Source organism: Canis lupus, chromosome 12, assembly GCF_048164855.1.
Source record: "Canis lupus baileyi chromosome 12, mCanLup2.hap1, whole genome shotgun sequence".
Classification (NCBI taxonomy): Eukaryota; Metazoa; Chordata; class Mammalia; order Carnivora; family Canidae; genus Canis; species Canis lupus.
Window position 1 is genome coordinate 43,466,660 of NC_132849.1, and position 24,343 is coordinate 43,491,002.

General features: G+C 43.2%; 1 protein-coding gene across 3 annotated transcripts; it reads right to left on the bottom strand.

Moving 5' to 3' along the window:
* Positions 1–224: 224 nt before the first annotated feature.
* On the bottom strand, positions 225–24,331 carry LOC140601934 (uncharacterized). 3 transcript variants are annotated; one of them, XM_072771418.1, is made up of 6 exons: positions 24,088–24,331; positions 20,199–20,241; positions 19,497–19,551; positions 19,187–19,282; positions 1,737–18,633; positions 225–1,595 (listed from the first exon to the last, which is right to left on the bottom strand). In XM_072771418.1, exons 1-6 carry the CDS (start codon positions 24,229–24,231, stop codon positions 1,356–1,358), a joined length of 17,475 nt encoding a protein of 5,824 aa, XP_072627519.1. In that variant the 5' UTR covers positions 24,232–24,331; the 3' UTR covers positions 225–1,355. The 3 variants fall into 3 exon arrangements, with proteins under 3 accessions (XP_072627519.1, XP_072627518.1, XP_072627520.1); XM_072771417.1 differs by having other exon boundaries at positions 225–18,633; XM_072771419.1 differs by having other exon boundaries at positions 225–18,633; positions 20,163–20,241.
* Positions 24,332–24,343: the final 12 nt, after the last annotated feature.

The window sequence follows — 24,343 nt, forward strand, 5'->3', positions numbered from 1 at the left end:
AGAAAAAGAAAAAAAGGGCCAGCCCGGGTGGCTCAGCAGTTTAGCGCCGCCTTCAGCCCAGGGCGTGATCTGGAGACCCGGGATCAAGACCCACATCGGGCTCCCTGCCTGGAGCCTGCTTCTCCCTCTGCTTGTGTCTCTGCCTCTCTCTCTGCATCTCTCTGTGTCTCTCGTGATAAATAAATAAAATCTTAAACAAAAAAATTCCCACAAAGAAGTGCACATGGATGTTCGGAACAGCTTTATTTTAATACTCCCAGAAGGCAAAGAACCCAAATGTCTCAAGGAAGATGGCTAAACAAATTATGGTATTTGTATAATGAAATTCTATTCAGCAATAAAAATTAGTTCTCATTCAAAACCACTATTTTGAATGAAAAAAATCATGCAAAAATAGAACATACTACCTGATTTCATTATATAAAATCCTAGAACATGCAAACCACTGTATGGTGACAGAAAGAAAGGGCAGTGCTGTCTGGGAACAGGAGTAGGGAAAAGAATGGATGACAAAGGAACCCAAAAAAACTTGGGGGAGGGATAGTGACTGTAGTGACACTGTTATGGTTATTTACACATGTCAAAGCTAATCAGTATGGTTTCACTCATACATGGAATATAAGAAATAGTGAAAAGGATTATAAGGGAAAGGGGAGGGGAATTGAGTGAGAAAAATTAGGAAGACAAACCATGAGACTCCTAACTGGGAAATAAACCAAGGATTTGGGAAGGGGAGGTTGGTGGGAGCGGGATAGGGTAACTGGGGGACGGGCAATGAGGAGGGCACTTGATAGGATGAGCACTGGATGTTATAATCTATATTGAAAATTTGATTTAAATTTTAAAAATGTAAAAAAAAAGAGCTGATCATACTGTATGCTTTAAGTATGTATACTGTAAAGATGCATTCTATTGTACTTCAATGATACCTCAATAAAAGTATAAAAAAAAATTTAACAGGAATTAGCAGTACTCTAGGACCAAAACCCACCATCCAAAACAATGGGAGAAATCTCTACTTGGAAGACTTGCTAGTATCAGGAGGCCAATAAGAGTCAAGTCCCCTCTGACTCCTCTTAGTAAACTGTCACCATAGGAATTTCATCACTGTCAGTGTAAGACTCAGATATACCCATATCCCTTCTCATGAATAAGCATAAGCACATTAAAAACAATAATAACAACAACCAAAAAAAAACAATACTTCATATGATCAGCATGATTAACATCTTGGGAATTAATCAACATGGTTAAGAAATCACTCCCCCTAGGTCTCTTTTATTTTTCAAAGTTTCAACAAAAACGATTGTTTTACAATACTTGTCAAATGAGGGTACTTGATTGCTCACAAAATCTCAGATTAATCCTAAACTTCGATGGCTCCTCTCAGAGGGACTGCGACATCTCCTCTCAGAGGGACTGCGACATTTCCTCTCAGAGGGACTGCGACATCTCCTCTCAGAAGGGCTCCGATGGCTCTTTACAGAGAGACTGTGATAGCTCCTCTCAGAGGGACTGTGATGGCTCTTCTGAGAAGGACTGCGATGGCTCCACTGAGAGGGACGGTGATGGCTCTTCTGAGAAGGACTGCGATGGCTCCTCTCAGAGGGACTGTGATGGCTCTTCTGATAAGGACTGCGATGGCTCCACTGAGAGGGACGGTGATGGCTCTTCTGAGAAGGACTGCGATGGCTCCTCTCGGAGGGACTGTGATGACTCTTTTGAGGACTTCGAAGGCTCCTCTCAGAGGGACTGTGATGACTCTTTTGAGGACTTCGAAGGCTCCTCTCAGAGGGACTGTGATGACTCTTTTGAGGACTTCGATGGCTCCTCTCAGGGGGACTGTGATGACTCTTTTGAGAAGGACCGTGATGCCTCCTCTCAGAGGCACTGTGATGGCTCTTTTGCGAAGGACCACGATGGCTCCTCTCAGAGGCACCGTGATAGCTCCTTCCAGAGAGACTACGAGGGCTCCTATCAGAGGGACTGTGATGGCTTTTTTCAGAAAGACTGTGATGGCTCCTCTCACAGGGACTGTGATGACTCTTTTGAGGAAGACTGCGATGACTCCTCTCAGAGGCACTTTGATGGCTCCTCTCAGAGAGACTGTGATGGCTTTTTTCAGACAGACTGTGATGGCTCCTCTCAGAGGGAATGTGATGGCTCTTCTGAGAAGTACTTCGATGGCTCCTCTCAGAGGGACTGCGACATCTCCTCTCAGAGGGACTGCGATGGCTCCTTACAGAGGAATTATATGGGGTTCTCTCCCTTAAGAAGCTGTGGTTTTGCTTCTTGGGTGCGAGTTTCTCTTTAAGGTGGCTGTGTGAGGTTCTGTGAGGTGAACCATGTAGATTTCTCCCTCCGACTTGAACTCCGGTTCCTGTTTTGGAGTTCTTGGACTCCTGGCTAGAGATTTCACTTCTGTAGAGCTTTTTCTTACCTTTGCTGCTAGAGTCATTTTGAACAATACCCATAGGCTGTCCAAGTGAACTGGTTTTGAAAGCGGCACTTCCTTGGGAAACTATGGGCTTAGGCAGTTGGGTACGTCTGAGTTGGAAAGAGCTATCTCTTTCTGGTGGTTGAGCTGATCTGAATTGCTCTCTTTCTTCCCATAACATGTTCTGCTTAGTGGTTATGTCTACTGGCTTTACCTTAACAACTGACATCCTGTCTCTTTTGATATCTCTTGATAGGTAATCATTTCTGGCTCTTTGTTTTAGATGCTGGTTTTTGCTTGACCACGAATGGTCTGGCCGTGGCCTGTCCACGGGCTTCTGCCCAGCAGAAGTCATAATTCTGTGTGCTGTCTGCAATGCTTGCTTTAGGCCTTGAAAAAGCAGTTGAATGAATTTGGGTTGGGAGGATTTCTTAGATTGTCTTCTTAAAGACGCAGAGGTAGCTTGAGATGTTCCAGTCCTCTTGCTTCTTACCTGGGCTGGTAATTCCCTAGAAGGACTCTGTATTATGCTTCTACCGTTTGTGTAGAGTTTTGTGTTTTGTGTTCTGCTTCCCTTGGTGATTCTTTTCATTGGGTATGGGTATTTTGGATTATGGGTCTTTTTGGTTTTCCTTTTAGCCCATTTTACATTCTGATTGCTTTCAGAGACACTCTCTGGTAGAGAGTGAACCTGACTAAATTCATAGAGCCCCGGCTTTCTAATTTCTGTCTTTCCTACTAGGTCAGGGCCTCTATACTGCCTTCGCCTGATGTGGACTCGTACAGGAGAAGGAGACTGGGAAGATCCAGACTGGAAATATATCGTAGAAGAAGTAGGACTCTTGGAAGCTCGAGTATAGACTTTCGCTGACCTTAGCGATGGTGATATAGGACTTCGTGGTGTGATGGGTCTGTCTCTTCTGTGGTACTTTGGGACTTGGGGTCTTTTCCCAGTTTGCAACCTAAAGCCAAGTTGCAACCTAATCTCTCCGTGGCCCTCAGGAGTGCGTACAAGGTGGAGCTGTGGATAGATAAGAAGGTAAGGTCCGAAAGTGCCCTGTAATTTATGACAGCAATTAAATCCTGCACATCGGCCACACTGTAAGCAGATAGGGTATTTTAAAACCAGACCTGAAGTTAGAGGCGGAGGTACATTTGGGGGTATTTGACTCCTTAACAGTTTTGCTGCTATTTTTAGCTGCAGATCTTGTAGCAACTGGAACTGTTCTGAGAAGTCAGTCTTGGCCTGGTGGGGAAGATAACTTGGCTTGAGACTGTGTTGGGACTCAAAACTCAAAGAGTTCTCACTCTCTTCCACTGGAACAGAATCTTTCCTGGTGAAAACTATATTGAAGGAAGACTCTAGCTGTACTGGGGCAGGAGGCTGGCCCTCTGATGTGCTGAATGGTATGTGCTGAAAGATGTCCTGGGATATATCAGTGAGCTTTGAACTTTTCTTTAATCTCACTCTAGTCCCAGAATATTGCTGTATTATGGAGGACATGGAGCTACGTGTCCATATTCTTAAGGCTGTTCTTTGCTCGTGACCACGACATGAAGTGTGCCTCTGAATGTAGTTTCTGGCCACTGAAGGCTGAGGAATAACACCTCGACCTTTCTCTAGCAGACTCTGGGAAGGCTTCATCAGTTCAGCTGGAACCCCAAATAAATTCTGGATAGATTGACGGATATCTCTAGTGGCTCTTTCCATTAAAGATGTTGGAGAACAAAGCTTCCTTTCCATCGTGGTTCCCAAGACATCCCCCAACATTAGCATATTGGAGAGATATTTTCGAGGTAGTCGCTGTCTCCAGGAGTGATTCTCCCAGACGTTCTGTTGTCTGCCCAGGACAGAGCTGGTAAGGCCTCTTTGAATTCTCGAGCCTGAGTGGAATGTCCTAGGTGGTGATCTCCAGCTTTGTGGTGGATGTTGGGATAGGCCCTGGAGTGAGTTCCCTAGCTCTTCCACCTGCTTCTTGTCAGTCGTCTTAGATATGACACCCACTCCTGAGATCTCAAAATGTGGAGTTTCTACAATGTTAGCTATCTTATCAGAGAGTTGATTGTGAAGGGAAAAGGGAAGAGTTGAAGATTGTATCATAGTAGGGTCTATAAAGGACTCTTCAGGCTGAAAAATATCTGTCCCAATGTTTCTTATATCCAAGGCCCTTGATACTTCTGGCACCTCAAAATCACAAAGGCTTCCGAATTCTGTTTCACCAGAACTTGTGATGAGGGAGTTGGAAGAGTTATGGAGAAATCTAGAGAAATAGTTCCCTATTTGTAACTCCTCTCTTGATGTAAAATCCTCACATTCCCTATTCTGATATACCTGTCGTAGATTCAAATCCTCAGATTCCATCATTTGAGGAGGCCTTATTTTTATCCCTATTGCTTTCACAGCCTGAAGCCCTTGTTCATGAGTGAACACTGCAGGCTCCTCAAAGGGACATGCTGGCTGTGAGAGTAATTCTGCAGATTTCACATGGGTATTTGGCCTTGGAGTTAATTCCACGGGTTCTACCATTTCTTGAAGATTGAAGCAATCTATTACTTCTATCGCTGATCCTAATGCTACTCCTATTGGTTCTACAACCTGAGGAATTGGCCCTGGTGCTAACTCCTCAGATTTTACAATTTGAAGTGGTGGCCATGGGATTAACACAGTCTTTACAATCTGAAAGCCTGTCAACTTCATTATGTCCAAAATTTGGTGTGTTGGCTCTGTGGTTAATTCTTTAGATTTTACACTTTGCAACCACAGCTCTGAGGTAAACTCAGAGGGTCTCACATCTTGCAGTTTTGGGGTCAGCTGAACATAGTCTATCATTTGAAAGGCTGGCCCTGGGGTTAATGCTACAGACTTCACAACCTGAAGTGGTGGCCCAGGAGTCACTTTCACATACTCAGTAACTTTTTGGGGGGCTCCCGGGGTTATTCCTATTGAGAGCGCAGCTTGAAGCTGTGTCTTTGTGGATCCTGGGACTTGATCTAGTGGCTTTGGACTAATCCTCATAACTTCTGTAATTTGAGCCCGTACTCCTGGAGCTCTCTGTGAATATTTTATACTTTGATTCTGTGACTGTGGTAGCCCCACTGATCCATCCCCTGGCTGCCATGTCTCAGATGTGAGCTCTACAGACTCTGTGTGTCCTACAGCTTGACCTGTTTGCTTTTGGAGCAACGCTAAAGATTGTCTCCTTTGAAGCCACTGCCTAGAGGTTAAACCCACAGATTCAGGAACTTGATATCCTAGCCCTGATGTCATTTCTGGAGATTCTGGAACATGATGCAATGACTTTGTAATCAGTGCCTCAGATTCTCCTCTTTGCAGTCTTTTCTCAGAGATCACCTCCACAAATTCTAGTGCTTGAGGATAGGGCCTAGGACATCTCTCTGAATATCCAGTGGTTTCGCTTACTGGCTTTGGGGTCACTCTGAGGAATTCCTTCCCTTTTTGCCTTGCCTTGGAGGTCAATCCCACAGTTTCTGTAGTGTGACGCCTGGGCTCTAGTGTAATCTCTTCAGATCCTACAGCTTGCTGCAGTGGCCTTGTATGTAACTCTCTCAAATCTCTAAGTTGAGGCCGTGACTCAGAGAGCAACTCTAGAGTTTCTGGGATTTGGTAGCTTTTCTTTAGGGTTAATTTCAAGGATTTAGAACCTTGATTCCTTAGCACTGGAGTCAGATCAACAGATTCTGGTACTTGAAGATCTAGCCTTAGAGGCACTCTTGAAGAATCCATGGCTTTACTTGTTGGCTTTGGGGTCAACTCCACATATTTTTCTGTGGTTTCATTGCCTTGATGTGCCAACCTTTCTGTGATGTGATAAACTGGTATTGAAATCAAATTCATAGATTTAGGGACTTGATGCTTTGGTGTCGGGATCATCTCTGCACATTCTACAAACTGATGCCCTGGCCTAGGGATTATCTCAGAGTCTGTGATTTGATAGCTTCTTTTCCGATTTAGCATCTCAGCTTTTGTTCCTTGAAGCAGTGCCCCCGGTGCTAACTCTACAGATTTTGTATCTTGCTGTAGAGAGGCTGAGGACAATTTCACATGTTTTATACTTTGCAACTTTGGATCTGGAGTAAACTCCAAAGATTTCTCACCTCGTTGCTGTGATTCCGGAGACCAATCCGAAAATTTAACGCTAGTCAACAATGGTCCTGGTGCAAACTTTTTAGTTGCCTCTGGTGCCAACACCACCGATTTCATACCTTGCCATCCTGAAGTCAGCTCTCGACAATTCGTACCTTGCTGTTGGAACCCTGGTGTCAATTCTACCGAGTTCATATCTTGAAAACATGGCTCTGGTGCAAAGGCCTCAGAGTTAGCATGTGGTGACTTGAGGCACGTTGACAACCCTAAAGAATTAGCACTTTGACAATGTGGCAATAGGTTTGATTTCAAAGATTTCACATCTTGAGAACGTGGCTCTGATTCAAACATCACAGATTTCTGCCAGAGGCAAGAACTCAAATCCTTAGAATTCACATTTTGAGTTTGCGGTCCTGGTTTCAACTCCAGAGATTTCACATCTTGAAAACACAGCTTTGGTGCAAACACCACAGATCTCACACTATGTTGTCTAAGGTGTGAGGGCAACTCCTCAGAATTCATACCTTGAGGATGTGGCCCTGGATTTAACTCCACATATTTCATTTTTTTAAAACATGGCTCTAGTGCAAACATCTCACATTTCAAGTCTTGCAGCTCGGAGCCTGAAATCAGTTTCACAGAATTTGCACCACAAAGCAGTGGCTCTTTGTTCATCTCCACCGACTTTACATCGTTCAGCAGTGGCTCTGGTAAAAATAACACAGATTTCATACCATTTAACGGAGAGCCTAAAGTGAACACCGACTGTACAACTTGTGGCTGTGACCCACAGTGATTCTCCAAAAACTGGATTTCTGGAAACTTTGTCCCTGGAATTAACTCAGAAGATTTTACACCTTGCCAATATGCTCCAGCATTGAACAGAACAGATTTTGTACCTTGATATTCTGATGTAGGGTTAGTTTCAGAGGACTTTGTGCCGTGCATCTGTGGCCCTGGATTAAACTTTATGGAATTTATGCATTGAAGTTCTAACCCTGGTTTCAAATCAGAAGAATTCATGCTTTGCAGCTGTGGGCCCCAGTTGAACTCCCGTGATGTTATACCTTGAAACTGTGTCCCTGGAGTCAATTCACATTTCACATTTTGTAAATGTTGCATAGGGTTGAACATAACAGATTTTACACCTAGAACTTCTGTTCCCAGATTCAAATCAAAAGGTCCCATACCTTGACATTTAATCCCTGAAGTCAACTCAAAAGATTGTATACCTTGCAAAGGCGGCCCAAGTTTGCACCCCGTAGAATTTACACATGGTAATTTTGACTCTGGATTCAACTCAGAAGAATTTACACACTTCACCTGTGGCCCAGGGTTGCATTCCATAGGTGCTACACCTAGAAACTTTGACCCTGGAATCAATTCAGATTTCAAACATTGCAAATGTGATTCCAAGTTGAACACCACAGATGTCTCACTTTGCTTCTTAGTCCCTGGATTCACCTCAGATCCCATACCTTGACATTTTGTCCCTGAAGTCAACCCAAAAGACTGTACGCCTTCCAAAAGTGGCCCACGTTTGCACCCCATAGAATTTACACATTGTAATTTTGGCTCTGCATTCAACTCAGAAGAATTTACACACTTCATCTGTGGCCCAGGGTTGCATTCCATAGGTGCAACACCTAGAAACTTCGACCCTGGAATCAATTCAGATTTCATATCTTGCAAATGCCGGTCAGGGTTGAACACCATAGATGTCTCACTTGCAATCTCTGTCCCTGAACTCACTTCAGAAGACTTCATACCTTGAAGTTTTGAAACTAAAGTTAATTCAGAAGGGTTTATACCTTGCAAAGGTGGCTCAGGGTTGCATCCAAAAGAATTTACGCACTGCAGTTTTGGGTTTGAAATAAATGCAGAAGAATTCACACCTTGCACATGTGGCCCAAGGCAGAACACCTGAGATTTTATACCTTGAAGCCCCGGCTGAGGGTTCAACTCAGATTTTACACCTTTCAATTGTGGCCCAGTGCTGAATGCCACAAGATTTGTACACTGAAGCTGTGGCCCTGGATTCAATTCAGAGGATTTCCCACCTTGTAATTTAGGCTCATGCTTGAATTCCAGAAATTGCTCATATGGAAGCTTCACATCTGTGCACAACTCAGATTTTATCTCTTGTAGCTGTGGCCCAGGATTGAGCTCAAAAGACTGCATACCTTGAAGCATACCTGTTCCCTTGCCTAACTCGGGAGATTTCACATCTTGCAACTGCTGCTCGGGATTGAATTCCATAGCTTTCACATCGTGAAGCTTTGTCTCTTTGCATAATTCTGAAGATTTTATATGTTGCAGATGTGGTCCAGGATTGTATACCATAAATTTCATACTTTGAAGCTCTGGCCATGGTTTCAACTTACAAGATTTCTCTTCTTGCCACTGTTTCCCAGCTTTGAACTCGGAAGATATCACACTGCAAGTCTTTGATTTCAAGGCTAACTCAGAGGGGTTTGCAACCTGAAATTCTGGGTCATGTTTGACTTCTGTCGTTTTCATTATTCGAAGGTTTATGGACTCAGGAGATTTTGCACCTTGCAACTTTGCCCCGGGGTTGAATTTCATAGATTTCACACCTTGAAGGTGTGCCCCTGGTGTCAACATATGCAGTTTCCTGTTTTGTAACTGTGGGGCTGACCCAAACCCCAAAGATTTCACATCTTTGACCTTTGCACCTAGAGTCAATTCAAGAGATTTCATATCTTGCTGCATGGGTCTGGCAAGGAACTCCACAGATTCTCCACTTTGAAGCTTTGTTTCTGGTGCCAACTCAGAAGAGGTTACACCTTGTAACTGTGGAACAGGTTTTAACTCAACAGATTTCAAATCTCGAAGCCTGCACTCAGGTATCCAATCAGATTTCTCACCTTGTCTCTGTGGTCCAGGGTTGAACTCCACCGGTTTCATACCTTGAAACTTCCTCTTCTGGGTTAAATTAGATTTCCCACCTTGTAGCTTTGGACCATGGTTGAACTCAGAGGATTTCACTTCTTGAAGCTTTGACCCTGGGATCACTTTAGAAGACTTCATACCTTGAAAGTGTGATCTAGAACTGAACCCCGTAGATTTTGTATCTTGAAGCTTTATACCCATGATCAACTCAGAGCATTTCACATCTTGTAACTGTGGGCCTGATTTCACAGCTGGAAACTTCCTCCCCAGGGTCAAATCAGAAGATTTCTCACCTTGTAACTTTGGATTAGGTTTCAGTTCTACAGATTTCATACCTTGAAGCTTTTCCCTTGGGATCACTTGAGAAGACTTCACATCCTGCAAGTGTGGTCCAGACTTGAAATTCGTAGATTTAATGTCTTGAAGCTTTATGCCCATGATCAACCTAGAAGGTTTCATATCTTGTAACTGTGGGGCTGACTTGAAATCCACTGATTGCACCTTTTGAAGCTTTGTCCCTGATATCAGTTCGGAAGATTTCATACCCCTCAACTGTGGCCCAGGTTTGAACTTCACAGATTCCACATCTTGACACTCTGTTTCTGAGATTAACTTAGAACATTTCTCTCCTTGAAACTGTGGCTCAGGGCTGGACGCCAGTTTCATATTTTGAAGCTCTGATCCAAGGTTCAGGTCCGAGGATTTCACAACTTGCGTCTGGGGACTGGGGTCGCTTTCTTTATGTTTTACACTTTGAAGCTTTGACTGTGAGGTCCCCTCAGCAGCATTCACACCTTGTAACGATGACCCAAACAAATCTGTAAATTTGGCACCTTGAATCTTTGTCCCTGCAGTCGGTTTAGAAAAGGTTATGCCTTCCATCTGGGAACTTGGATTTAACTCAATAAATGTCATATCTTGGGACTTTGTCTCAGGTGATAACTTAGAAGATTTTAGATCTTGCCACTGTGACCCAGAGTTGAAATTCTCAGATTTCACACCTTGAAGCTTTGTCCGAAGAGTCAACTCAGATGACTTCATCCTTTTCAAGTGTCGTGGGGAGTTCAGCTCTATAGTTGTACCACTTTGTAATTGTGACACTTGGCTTAATACCCCAGATTTTGTGTCAGGAAGCTGTGGCTCTTGCGCAAGCACTAGAGACCTCACACCTTGAAGCTGTGCTCTTGGGGATGACTGTAAGGATTTCACTTCTTGAAGCTTTGGTCCTGCAGTCAATTTAGTAGATTTCCTATCATGCAAGCAAAGCCTAGATTTGAATGTCATAGATTTTATATCACAAAACTTTGACTTTGAAGTCAGGTCACATGATTTCACACTTCTAACCTGTAGACAAGGTTTCAAATCGAAACCTTGAGGCTGATGTTCCTGGAGTGATGACGAAGATTGTATATCTTGGAGCTTTGGCCTTGGAGTCAACGCAGATGACCTTCTATCTCTTAACTGTTTCAAAGCTTTCAACTCTACAGACTTGACACCTTGAGATTGTAACCCAAGATTTAACTCTACAGATTTCACAGCTTGGAAATCAGGTCCTGGTATCCACTGAATACGTCTCACAGTTTCAAGCTGTGGCTCTCTTTTGAACCCAATAGTTTTTACATCTTGAAGCTGTGGCTCCGAGGTGGATGCCAAAGCCTTCCCTTTTTGCAGCTGTGGTCCTGGTAGCACCTCAGGGGATTTCACATTCTGCAGCTGTGGCCCAAAGTTGAACTCTGTATATGTTGCACTTTGAGGTTTTGGCCCTGGAGTCAATTCAGATGACTTCACATCTCTTAACTGTATCGAGGATTTCAACCCTGCAGATTTAACACCTGGAGAATGTGACCCAAGATTTAACTCTACAGATTTCACGGCTTGGAAATCAGGTCCTGGTATCCACTGAATACGCCTCACAGTTTCAAGCTGTGGCTCTTTTTTGAACTCAGTAGTTTTTACATCTTGAAGCTGTGGCTCCGAGGTGGATGCCAAAGCCTTCCCTTTTTGCAGCTGTGGTCCTGGTAGCACCTCAGGGGTTTTCACATTCTGCAGCTGTGGCCCAAGGTTGAACTCTGTATATGTTGCACTTTGAGGTTTTGGCCCTGGAGTCAATTCAGATGACTTTACATCTCTTAACTGTGTCGAAGATTTCAACCCTGCAGATTTAACACCTGGAGAATGTGACCCAAGATTTAAGTCTACAGATTTCACGGCTTGGAACTTAGGTCCCGGTATCCACTGACTACATCTCATACTTTCAAGCAGCGGCTCTTGTTGTAACTCAAGAGTTTTTACACAAAGCTGTGGCTCTGAAGCTGACTCTGAGGGTTTTACTTGGTGCAACTGGGGCCCTGGGGTCAACTTAGGAGATTTTAGGCTTTGCAACTGTGGTTCAAGTTTGAATTCCTTAGGTTTTAAACCTTGAATATTTGATTCAGGAGTCCAATCAAGTGATTTTATATCTTCAAATCCTAACTCAAAATTGAGGTCTTCTAATTTTCTGCCTTTAAATTTTAGTTCTGGAATTAACTCCAAAGACATCCCATCTTCTGCCTTAAGCCTTCTCTTCAATTGCTCTGAATTCTTCCATTGCTGCTTTGATGAGATTACAGATATCTTGCCATCCTGTTCTGGCCCAGAAGTGAAATTCATGAGTGCCATCCCTTGAAACTGTTGGCTTGGGGCTAAGTCTACAGAGTTTACTCCTTGAAACTTTGCTCTTCTGGTCACATTCCCAGATTTTACTTCCTGCTTCTTTACCCGTGGGGTCAATTTCACAGATTTCACATGTTGCAGCTCTGAATCTGGAGTTTCCTCTACAGATTTTAAGCTTTGATGCTTTCCACATGGGGTACTGTCGACAACCTTCCTATCTTGCGTTTGTGGCTCTAAAGTCAATTCCTCAGGTTTCACATCTTGCGGTTCAGACTTTTGGAGCAATGGTCCTGGTGCAAAAGGCACAGGTTTCTCACCTTGCATCTTTAGCCCAAAGTTCAGTTCCACGGTTTTCACATCTTGCGGTTGTGTTCTCGGGACCATCTCCACTCCTTTGAATTCTTGAATTCTTGCATGCAGAGCCAAGTCAGGTGTTGCAACTTGAAGCTTAGTATCTTTGGTGTCTTTCACAGATTTGACATGTTCTATCCCTTGCACTGTGGTTGTCTCCATAGATTTCTCACCTTCCAGCTGTGGACTGGGGGTTAACAACATAGATTTCATACCTTTTAGACACTGTCCTGTAGCTAAGGCCACAGATTTCACATCTTTCAGCTCTGAGATCAACAACTCAGATTTTAAACCTTGACGTTTTGAGCCTGGTGTCAGCTCCATTGGTTTCACACCTCCCACGTGTGGCCCTTGGATCATTTCAGAAGATTTTATAGCTTGTAAATGTGGTCTTCTAGTCGACTCAGAATAGTTTACTCTTGGCAACTGTGACTCAGGAGTCAACTCCATAGATTTTGCATCTGGTTTCTGTGGTTGTGAGATGAATTTATAAGGACCGTTACCTTCCAAGTTAGACATTTGGCCCACCACGAAATGTTTTATGCCTTGAAACAATGTCTCTGGTACTAATACCTCAGGCTTGACCACTTGCTTTTGAAGTCCTGGGGACAACCCCATAGATCTGATTCCTTTCATCTTTGGCTTTGGGGTCAACTCAAAAAATTTCACATGCTGTAGCTGTGGCCCTGAGTTTAACTCTGAAGATTTCACACTGGAAGGTTGACTTCTTGATGTCAGATCACAAAATTTGATATCTTGTAGCCATGGCCCTGAGCTAAGCCCCACCTGTTTTAGATCTTGAAGCCCCGAAGACGTCTTTGCTAATTTAGAATATTGAAGCCCTAATTCTGGGGTCATCTCCACAGAATTCACACCTTCAAACACTGATCCTGGGGTTTGCTCCCCAAATTTGACACCTTGAAGCTTTGGCCCATACGTCAATTCAGAAAATTTCACCTCTTGCTGCCTTGGTCCTAGATTCCGTTCCTGAGACTTCACACCTTGATACTGTAGTTCTTTGGTCAATTTCATAGATTCCATGCTGTGAAACTGTAATCCTTCAATAGGCAGAAGAGATTTCATATTCTCATTCAAGAGCCCTTGGTTTGATTGCAAAGATGATTCTGTTTCAAATCCTACGGACTGTATATCTTGAAGCTGTGTTCCTGGTACACACTGCACACGTTTGAAACCTTGATGCTTTGGTTCTGAGGTCAAATCTGAAAATCTGACATCTTGCAAGCGTGGTCTTGAGTTTTGTTTCACAAATTTCATACTCTGAGTTTGTGATTCTGGAGTCAATTGTACAGACATAAGGCTTTGATGGTTTGGCCCTGGGGTTAAATCTAAGGATTTCATCTCTTGCATTGGTGAACCTGGGGTCAGTTCATCAGATTTCACACTGTGATGTGGGGATCCTGAGATTAAATCTACAGGTTTTTCTCCTTGAAGAAGTGGCCCTGGGGATAACTTTGAAAATCTGACACTTTGTAAATGCGGCCCTGGGGTCAATTTCACACCTTGAAGCTGTGCCCCCTTAGTCAAGTCTTCTGATAGTATACTTTGTAGTACTGGTTCTTGTACCAGCTTCTCAGATCCTACCACTCCAGTAGTAGCTAGCTGTTGAATTACATTAACATATTCCACATCTTGTAATTGTGGCTCTGGCTTCAGCTGCATAGACTTTACTCCCTGGAGCTGTGGCTCTGCGGTCAACTCCATAACATGTCGTTTTGCTCCTGTGATAAATTGTTTAGATCCTTCCATTAATGGGGATGTTCCAGGGGTTGACATCACAGATTTCAAATTTTGCAGTAGTGGCTCTGATTTCTCATATTGCATGCCTGGTCCTAAAGTCAATTCCGGAGATCCTTGTACTAAATGTGGTGGTACTGGCATTGTCTCCTGGATATTTTCAACTTGAAGCAATGCCAACCCAAAATTTTCTGTATTTTCATGTTCTGACCTTACGGGCATCTCTGAAGGCTCGGTAACTTGACAATGTGGCTTTAGAGTCATTCCTGTAGATTCCATAACTTGACCTGTTGGTTTTTGTGTTAATGCCATTTGGAGCAAAGCCTCAGAAGTCAGCTGCGCAGTTTCTGTGCCTTGATGGCCTGGTCCCAAGGTCATCTCTGAAAACTTTTGAAAATGTGGCCTTGGCATCATCCCAGCAGTTTCCGTGACTTGCTGTGGGATTAACTTCACAGATTCCTCCTCTTGTGGCCAGATCTCAGAAGCTAAAGCTGCAGAGGCTGTGTCCTGATGCCTTGATCTAGAAGTCGAACTCAGAGATTTCATTGCTTCTAAGTGTGGTTCCATGGTAACTTTCCTTGATTCAACATGTGTTTCAGGAATTAACCTCCCAGATGCTTCCAGTGGTACAGTTAAATCCACAAATTTATTATCATGCATTAGTGGCCCTAGAGTCAACGTCTCAGGTTTTGTACGTTGGGGCCGTGGTCCTGGGGTCAATGGCACAGATTTCACACTTTGAAATTGTGGTTCTGAGGCCAACTCCTTATAGTTCATAAATTCGGAATATGGTCCTAGATTCAGATGAACAGACTTCATACCTTGAGACTCTGGGTTCATCACTTCTGGGGTCAGATCTTGAATCTCTGATCCTGGTACCAACTCTGGAGATTCTTGTATTGTGTGTTGAGACATCCGAGTCTCCAAGGCTTTTACGCTTTGGAGCATTGTCTCAAGAGCACCTTGGAATGGCATTGAGTTCATCTGCATAGATTCTAAAGTCTGGCTCAATGGCCTTGGAGTACTTCCTAAAGATGATTGTTTCAATTCCATAGATTCTTTCCTCTGGTGACAAGTGTCAGAGGTCAACTCTGCTTCTGCTCCTTCGTATCCTGGCTCTGTGATCATTCCTGAAGATTCTAAAGCTTGATGCCATGGAGTCAATCCTTCGGGATCTATGGCTTCATGATTTGGCTTGAGGTTGAGCTCTGCAGATTTCACTGCTCGAATGCGTGCCCCTGAAATCGGCTCCTCGTATTTCATACCTTCCACCTGTGTTGTAGGAATCAACCTTCTGCATTCTACCATTCGAGGAATTTTCACATCTTTAAGTAAGAGTGCTGGAGCTATCTCCTCTGGTCTTTCATCAGGTAACCGTGGCTCTGGGGCCAACTCCATGGATTTCATGTCTTCCTGTAGTGGTCTTAGGGTCAACTCCGCAGCTTTTATATCTGGAAACTCTGGTGGCACGGCCAAATGAACATATTCCAGACCTTGCAACTGTGGACTGGAGGTCAACTGCATTGATTTCCTATTCTGTAACTGTGGTGCTGGGGCTAACTCAGCAGATTTTCCACTTTGTTCTTGTGTTCCTAGAGTTAAACGAATAGATTGCAGACCTTGAAGCTGAGACGTTGGGGCTAACTGCACAGAATTCCCACTTTCCAGCAGTGGAATGGGTGCCAACCCATCAGAGTTTACAACCTGCAGTTGAAGTTCTGGGGCCGATTCTATGGAGTTCACAGTTGGGATCAACTGTCCATATTTTGCCATTTGTGGGATTGAACCTGAGGTTCCGTCTATAGGTTTTACATTTTGTAATCCTGGGGATAACTTCATGGAATCCACAACCTTAAGCTGTGGCATTGGCTTCACCCCCAAATATTCTACATCTGGCAGTAGTGATGTAGTGGTCAATACTGCAGAATCTGTGACTTGATGCAGTGGCTCTTGATTCATTCCCTCAGATGCTGTACTTTGACCCAGTGACCTCGGGACTGTACCTAAAGATTCCATTATTTGATGAGGTGACTGTGTCAACTCAGTTAGATTTGTGACTGTGGGATCAGAGGCCAACCCTCTAGTCTCTATAGTTTGGTGGCTTTGCCTTGGACTCATCTCTGAAGGTTCTAAGATTTGATCCCACGGGGTCATCCTTGAAGACTCTATGACTTGATGAGATAGGCCTGGGGTTAATGCCATAGTTTCTGTGCGTTGATGATATGGTTGTGGAGTCATCCCCACAGAGTCCAGCACCTGAATCCATGACCCAGGGGTCAACTCCAGAGGTTCTTTGACTTGAGATACTGGCCTTGAGGTCAAATCCGGAGTTTCCACAATTTGTGATTGTGATGCTATGATCATTCCCATGGGTGACCCCAGGGCTACTGGAGTTACCTTTAGAGAATGTACGGATTGATGTGATGGCATTGGAATCACCCCTACTGATTCTGTGACTTTAGGTGGTGGCTTTGGAGGTAAACCCACAGTTTCTACAACTCCAGGTGAACCAATAGTAGTAGGAGAGCCGGAAGTCAAACCATCTGGTTGAGTCACTCCTGGGGTCAATTTTGCAATTTTAGACTGTGAATCTCCATATTCTATAACATGTGACTGTGCTGATGGAATTATCCCCATGAAATCCACAGCTTGTAATAGTGCCACTGGAGTTACTTTTGTGTAATCTGTAACTTGATGCAATGGAGTGGAGATCATTTCCAGGGATCTTGTGTTTTGACACACTGGTCCTGGAGGAATGTTCAATGGTTCTATGGCTTGATTTTGTGGCCTTGAGGTTATGTCCACGGATTCAGCAACTTTAAACTGTGGCCCTACAGTCATTTCCACAGTTTCCACAACTTCATGTCCTATCTGTGGACCTATCTCTCCTGGTGGCATGACTTCATGATCCAACGATGTGTTTATATCCCCAGACTCCATGGCTGGATACTGTGTTCTTGGGGTTATTCCCTCTGATTCTATGATATGTGAATGTGATTTTTTAATCATCCCGATAGAATCCATGACTTGAAGCAATGCTACAGGAGTTACCTTCACATTATCTGTGACGTGATTTGGTGATCTGGAGGTCATCTTTGATTTCATAACTTGATGCTGAGTACTTGATGTTACCTCCACTGATTCAGTGATTTGATATGATGGTTTTGTGCTTACACTCACTCTTTTCATCGTTTCGTCTGGTTTCCCAACTTCATCTGGTGGCTGCGGGAACAAACCCACAGATTCTGTCACTTGTGAATGTGATTCTGGGATGATCCCCATTGAATCCATGACTTGAAGTAATGCCAATGGAGTTACCTTTATGCTATCTGTAACTTGATATGATAGCCTTGGGGCCAACTCCACTTTAGTCACTTGGGTCTCATGCTGCTGCATCCTTTTTTCCGGAAGACCTATGACCCTCTGCTCTATACTAAGCTCTAGGATGTGTTTTGGCTTCTTCTGCAGGAAATTGGTTTCCCCTTGAACTATGTCAACTCCTAAACTTTTGGGAGGTGGAGTGCCCAGTGATGTAACTAAGGGCCTGGATTCAACGATTTGGGGGCCATCCCCCAGTTGTGACAGCTTACCTGGGATAAGTGACTGTGAAATTTTTGTTTCTGTTCTATTCAATCCAGATTCCACTCCAATATTCACATGGAGCTGGAATGATGGACAGTTTGGGGATTTATTGTTGATACTTTGTTCAGTGCTTTGATGGGTAGGCATAGATACCTGCATTTGAGGTTTCTCTGGTTCAGAGACTACTCCTCCTCGTGCCTCAGTTAAATAATGCAGCATTTCCCATGATTCCTTCACAGGCAGAGGAACTGTTTGTTCCTTCAAAGTACAAACCTTCCAAGCCATATGTCCTTCTAACTTCCACCTAGCCAAAGGAGAGAGCTGGAGTGGAGCCCGCCCTGAGAATCGTGGTCTTGCCTTGCAGATAGAACTTGACCCATGATCCAATGTCAAATGACTCTTGCTCCCTCTCCCATTCTTTGTTTGTTCTTGTTGACAGAGATCTGGGGATTCAAAAACAGAGCTGATAAAAGAGCTTTGAGACCTTAATGGTGAAAGAGCTGCCAAATCCTCCAAAAGATTTGATTTCCCAAGCTGTGAGAGTTGAAAAGGGGGCAGGGATGTGCCTTGGTTCCTGAGCACAGAAGACTGGTTTTTGGGTAAAGTAGGTAAACTAAGGCTCTGGAGTTGACAGGTTGTTCCTTCAGAAATGACAGAAGGGTGTGACAGGCTGGAGCTGTTGCATAATGATCCAGAGGAGATGCTGTGATCAGTAGAATGTTTTGCCTTCTTACAGCCACAACAGGGTAGAACAGGCTCCTGAGACACAAACACAGAGGAGGTGGAGGAAGAAATCATATCCGAAGATTCTTGCAAACACGAGTGCATAAGACTTGATCTAAGAAATAAAGAAAAATTCCATTTGCTTTGAAGCAGGAGAAGGTAGGAAAAGTAGGAAAAGGGAAAGATAATGGCCATTTCAAATGTAAAATATTTTGACCTGAGGGAGTACAACAACAAAAGAGGTTGCTTTCCCCAACTTCAATTACTTATAGAAAGAATTCCTCTACCAGGAGGAAAGGGAGGCCATTGTCTCCACTGCAATCAGAAATGATTCATAAACCAGTTGTTCTTAAACCTTTGAACTCAGAATTTATCCCCACTATCAAAACTAACCAACCAACCAACTAACAATCTCGCTTTTCCCTCTCTCTTTCCCTCCCCTCCTTCCCTCTCTATAACCCTTCTTCCCTTCAGTCCCTTCCTTCCTCTCTCTTAAAAGTTCTACCAGCTTGGGGGTACCTGGCTGCCTCAGTCAGTATAGCATGGAATTTTTGATCTCGGGACTGTGAGTTTGAGCCCCACATTGGGGGTAGAGTTTACCTAAAAAAAAAAAAATACCAAAAACTTCCATCACTTTCAACCCCCACCCAGAAACTACCTTCCCTGACCTTGTGCATTCCAGATGTTTGAAGATCTGTTGAAGACTTCTGTTCATTGACCAGAGTATATATTCCTGGGCCCATCCCACAGGGAGTCTTGAAAAGCTGGATACAACAGAGTGTGTCAGTGTAATTGAAGTGATATTAAAAGTACTAATAAGGAAACCAATAAGAAGAGTGGCTTAAGTTAGAAAGGAAACTACTATCACAGTCAGAAAAGTAAAACAGTACTAGGTATCTTTCTCCTAACTTTACAGGGTTTATCAGTAGGGTAGGCTGAAGAAAGAAAGAATAAATAGTGACGATCAATTTTACTCACTTTGTCAGGTTAGCTTCAGAGCAACCCATTCTGAGATTTTCTTCCCACTGGGAAGCTGGGAGCAGAGGTAAAGAATCTGTTAGAATCATAATTATTGATACCACCTAGTTCAAGCCACTTGTTTTACAAAGAAGAGATCGAGGGTGAAATCATGTCCAGAATCATAAAGTTAAGTAGTGATAGAGCTCAGACGTAATGTCGGTCTAAGTTTTTATATTTTAAAATATACTATGCCACCTTTACCATGTAGTGGATGTAAGTCATTGGAAACAGCTGGAACAATCACGGTAGTAGGGAGTTGGAGTAAGGGAAATAAATCTGTAATACATATTTTTTCCTTCAAAGGAGTCTATTCAGCGTCTATGGCAGGGGAAAAATGTATCGAAACTTCCCCCACTAAAGATCTCATCAAATTTCTTTCCTGATACTTTGAGTTTTGCATAAAAGGAAATTAGGAAAGAAAGCATGAGGAACAGAAGCATAGAAAGAACTATAAATCAGTTTACATCTCTTTGGAAGTTACCAGAAAGAATTCAGCATCTTTGCAGATGTTAGGAAGAATAGGCACATTTCTTTCACTTATACAATCTTTTTCAACCTCCCTCCCTCTACCTGTTATTAAAGTCTACAGTCTAAAAGCAGACCCACTGTTGATTTGTCATTAGCCTTGAGCTAAAGAATAAAGTATAAGATCTCTCTGACCTGTGAATTTCTGGATCTTTTTCAATTTATGCTGCCTTGAAGTCTAGAGGGGCACAAAAAGGAAAAAAATAAAACCAGAAAATGTTCTAGGTTAGAGAATTTATCAACAGCACATTTCGTCTTACAGATACAATTATTGATCCAGTTGGTAACCATAACCACAGCAACAATTACCACCCCATTCACTTATTCATAAATCATCTAATGAGCGCTTACTAACTTCTAGGCATTACGTTAGGTGCCAGGACTACAAAAGTAAATGAGATCCCTGTATTCTGGGAACTCCCATTACTGGGGAAAACAGAGGTCTAAACGCCTAAGTTACAATATCATGTGGTAACAGAAATATAAAGGTTAGGGAATAAAGAGGACAGTGGTTAACTGCCTGGGAAAAAAGGAAAAAATTACTCAAGAAATTGCCAATTGAACTGGAGTTTAAATTATCACCAGAAGATTTTTAGGTAAAGAGAGAGCATTCCAGCCAATGGGAACATCACCAAGAAGATTATAAAGTCATGATTTGTTGGGTGTACTTTTGCTAAGTAGTGAGAGATGAAACTAAAATATAGGTGGAAGCCAAGTTGTTCCAGGTCATTTTATTTATTTATGTATTTATTTATTTATTTATTTATTTATTTATTTATTTATTTATTTGACAGAGAAGAGAGCACAAGCAGGGGGAGTGGCAAACAGAGGGATAGGGAGAAGCAGGTTCCCACTTGAGTGGAGAACCTATTCCATCCTAGAATCCTAAGATTATGACCTGAGCCAAAGGCAGACACTTAATCAACTGAGCCACCCAGGCACACCCCAGATCATTTTAAAGACAGAAGTGATATGTGTTGCCACTTCAAATAAAATAATTTTTATTTCTTCCTTTTGATTCAGGACATCAGTCTCTGAGAGTATATTAAAACAGTCTATACAATTTCATTCATAATATTAGCAAATGTTTTAGCTAAGCAATCCGATGTTGGACAGAAGTGTTGAAAGTAAGATCTCCCAAGAACACTAAGGTGGTTTAACCTAAGAAAGTAAACCAATGTGATACACCACATTAACCTGGGTGGCTCAGTGGTTGAGTGTCTGCCTTTGGCTCAGGTTGTAGTCCCAGGGTCCTGGAATCGAGTCCCCCATCAGGCTCCCCATGAGGAGGCTGCTTCTCCCTCTACCTATGTCTCTGCCTCTCTGTGTGTGTCTCGAATGAATGAATGAATGAATGAATAAATAAAACCTTTAAGAAATAACATGAAGAGGAAAAACCTGAACAATTATGTCAACTGATGGAGAAAAGGCATTGGCAAAATCCAACACTCACTCATGATTTATAAAAAATAGAAACACTCAACAAACTAGGGTTCGAAGGGATGTCCTCAATATAGTAAATAGTATTTATGAAAAACCCTCTGCTAACATCATTCTTCACAGTGAAAGACTGAAAGCTTTGCCTTTAAGGGGGGGAACAGACAAGGATACTCACTTTCACTACTTTTCTTTAATATTGGACTAGAAACTTCAACCAGAGCAATTAGGTAAGAAAAATAAAAGCCATCTCAATTGGAAAGGAAAAAGTTAAACTATCTCCATGTCTATTCACAGATGACATAATCTTGTTGTCAGAAAATCCTAAGAATACACACACAAAAACCCAATTAGAGCTAATAAACGAATTTAGAGAAGTTGCAAAATACAGTAAATCAGTTGCATTTTTAAAAAGATTTTATTGATTTATTTGTGAGAGACCCAGAAAGAGAGAGAAAGAGAGACAGGGGCAGAGACATAGGCAGAGGGAGAAGCAGACCCCCACAAGGAGACTGAGGTGGGACTTTACCCTGGACCCCGGATCACCCCCTGAGCTGAAGGCAGACGCTCAACCGCTGAGTCACAAAGGCGTCCCTGACATGTTGTTTTTAACTTGCTTTAACTTCAGAGAACAAACTGATAGTTACCAGAGGGGAGGTGGGTGGGGTATGGGTAAAAACAGGGGATTAAGAGTACACTTATCTTGACAAGCACTGAGTAATGTACAGAATTGCTGAATTACTATATTGTAAACCTGAAACTTATATAACACTGTATGTTAACTATACTGGAATTAAAATTTTTAAGTAATAAAATAAAATTTTCTGTTCTGAAGAAAGAAAGTGGTCTGTAGCCTAACAGCAGTAACAGAACCTGGGAACTTGTTAGAAAGGCAGACTCTCCGGCAGCCCCGGGGGTGCTCAGGGGTCTAGTGCCGCCTTCAGCCCAGGGCGTGATCCTAGAGTCCGGGGATCCAGTGCAGGGATGGAGTGCTGGGATCAAGTCCCACATTGGACTCCCTGCGTGGACCTGCTTCTCCCTCTGCCTGTGTCTCTGCCTATTCTGTCTGTCTGTCTGTCTGTCTCTCATGAATAAATAAATAAAACCTTCAATAAAAATAAAAGAATCACAGGGTTAACCAACTGAGCCACCCAGGCACCCTCTGCCATTTTCCTTTTTTTTATATAAATTTATTTTTTATTGGTGTTCAATTTGCCAACATATAGAATAACACCCAGTGCTCATCCCATCAAGTGCCCCCCTCAGTGCCCGTCACCCCCACCCCCCGCCCACCTCCCCTTCCACCACCCCTAGTTCGTTTCCAAGAGTTAGGAGTCTCTCATGTTCTGTCTCCCTTTCTGATATTTCCCACTCGTTTTTTCTCCTTTCCCCTTTATTCCCTTTCACTATTTTTTATAGTCCCCAAATGAATGAGACCATATAATGTTTGTCCTTCTCCGATTGACTCATTTCACTCAGCATAATACTCTCCAGTTCCATCCACGTCGAAGCAAATCGTGGGTGTTTGTCGTTCCTAATGGCTGAGGAATATTCCATTGTATACATAAACCACATCTTTATCCATTCATCTTTCGATGGACACCGAGGCTCCTTCCACAGTTTGGCTATTGTGGACATTGCTGCTAGAAACATCGGGGTGCAGGTGTCCCGGCGTTTCATTGCATCTGTATCTTTGGGGAAAATCCCCAGCAGTGCAATTGCTGGGTCGTAGGGAGGAACCTCCACACAGTTTTCCAGAGTGGCTGTAGCAGTTCACATTCCCACCAACAGTGCAGGAGGGTTCCCCTCTCTCCACATCCTCTCCAACATTTGTGGTTTCCTGCCTTGTTAATTTTCCCCATTCTCACCCCTCTGTCATCTTTCAATTGCATATGGGAATAATATTTATCAGAAGCATTCAGCCTGGCATTCAAAGCCCTCTACAATGTCATCTCTACCAATTTTCTAAAATTTTCTCTCATTGGGCTCCCTATTCTACGCTCCATCCTCATAGGTGTCCTCTCTACAAACACATCCAACACTCTTCAACTTCCCATGCTTTTTCTCAATCCATTCCCTACAACAGGAAAGTCTTCACTACTCTCTTCCATCCACACTATCCACCTTCAAAGCCCTACCCTTCCTCTGAAGCATAATTCAAACCCGAGCTTTCCAGAGGCATTTTATAGATCTCCCTGCTTCAAAACACTCCACCTCCAACGTCTGCAGCAATATTTATACTTCTGTTAACTCATCACGTTCTCTTTCCTTGGATTATATATACAGACCCATTTGATCATCTCCCCCAGTTCACCTCGAGCTCCTAAAAGGTGGGAGATGGTGTTTTATTTTTCTTCAATGTCTAGTATGCTACCACATATAATAGGTGCTCGAGGTTTGTTGAAACAAACTGAAAGGAACAGGATCGAGCATGACTTGTACTTATCGAAAAGACATGCATAGGAACGATCTCAACTCCCCTCTTTCCCCAGCCAGTTCCTCTCATGGCCCAAGATGTGGGAGTTGCCATGGCTTCGGGGGCAGAGACAGGGAGCAGTGAATTTCAAGGGAGGGTTGCATTACATACCTTGGAGTCTGTCTTGGTTGCCACCTGCTTCCTGCTCTGTTTCCCAGAAAAGAGTATCCAAAGTCCCCATGCAAGGAAACCAAATAATAGTAGAAGGCTGACATACGGTGGAGGCGGCATGGCCAGCCCCCAAATCAGTGCCATTATTCAACCCAATGCTCCTCTCAACCCAATGCTCCTCTCAGCTCCTCTCCCTCAAGGCTGTGTGTGACCCCATATGACGTCACAATGGAAATTTCAAGGTAAACCTGACAGG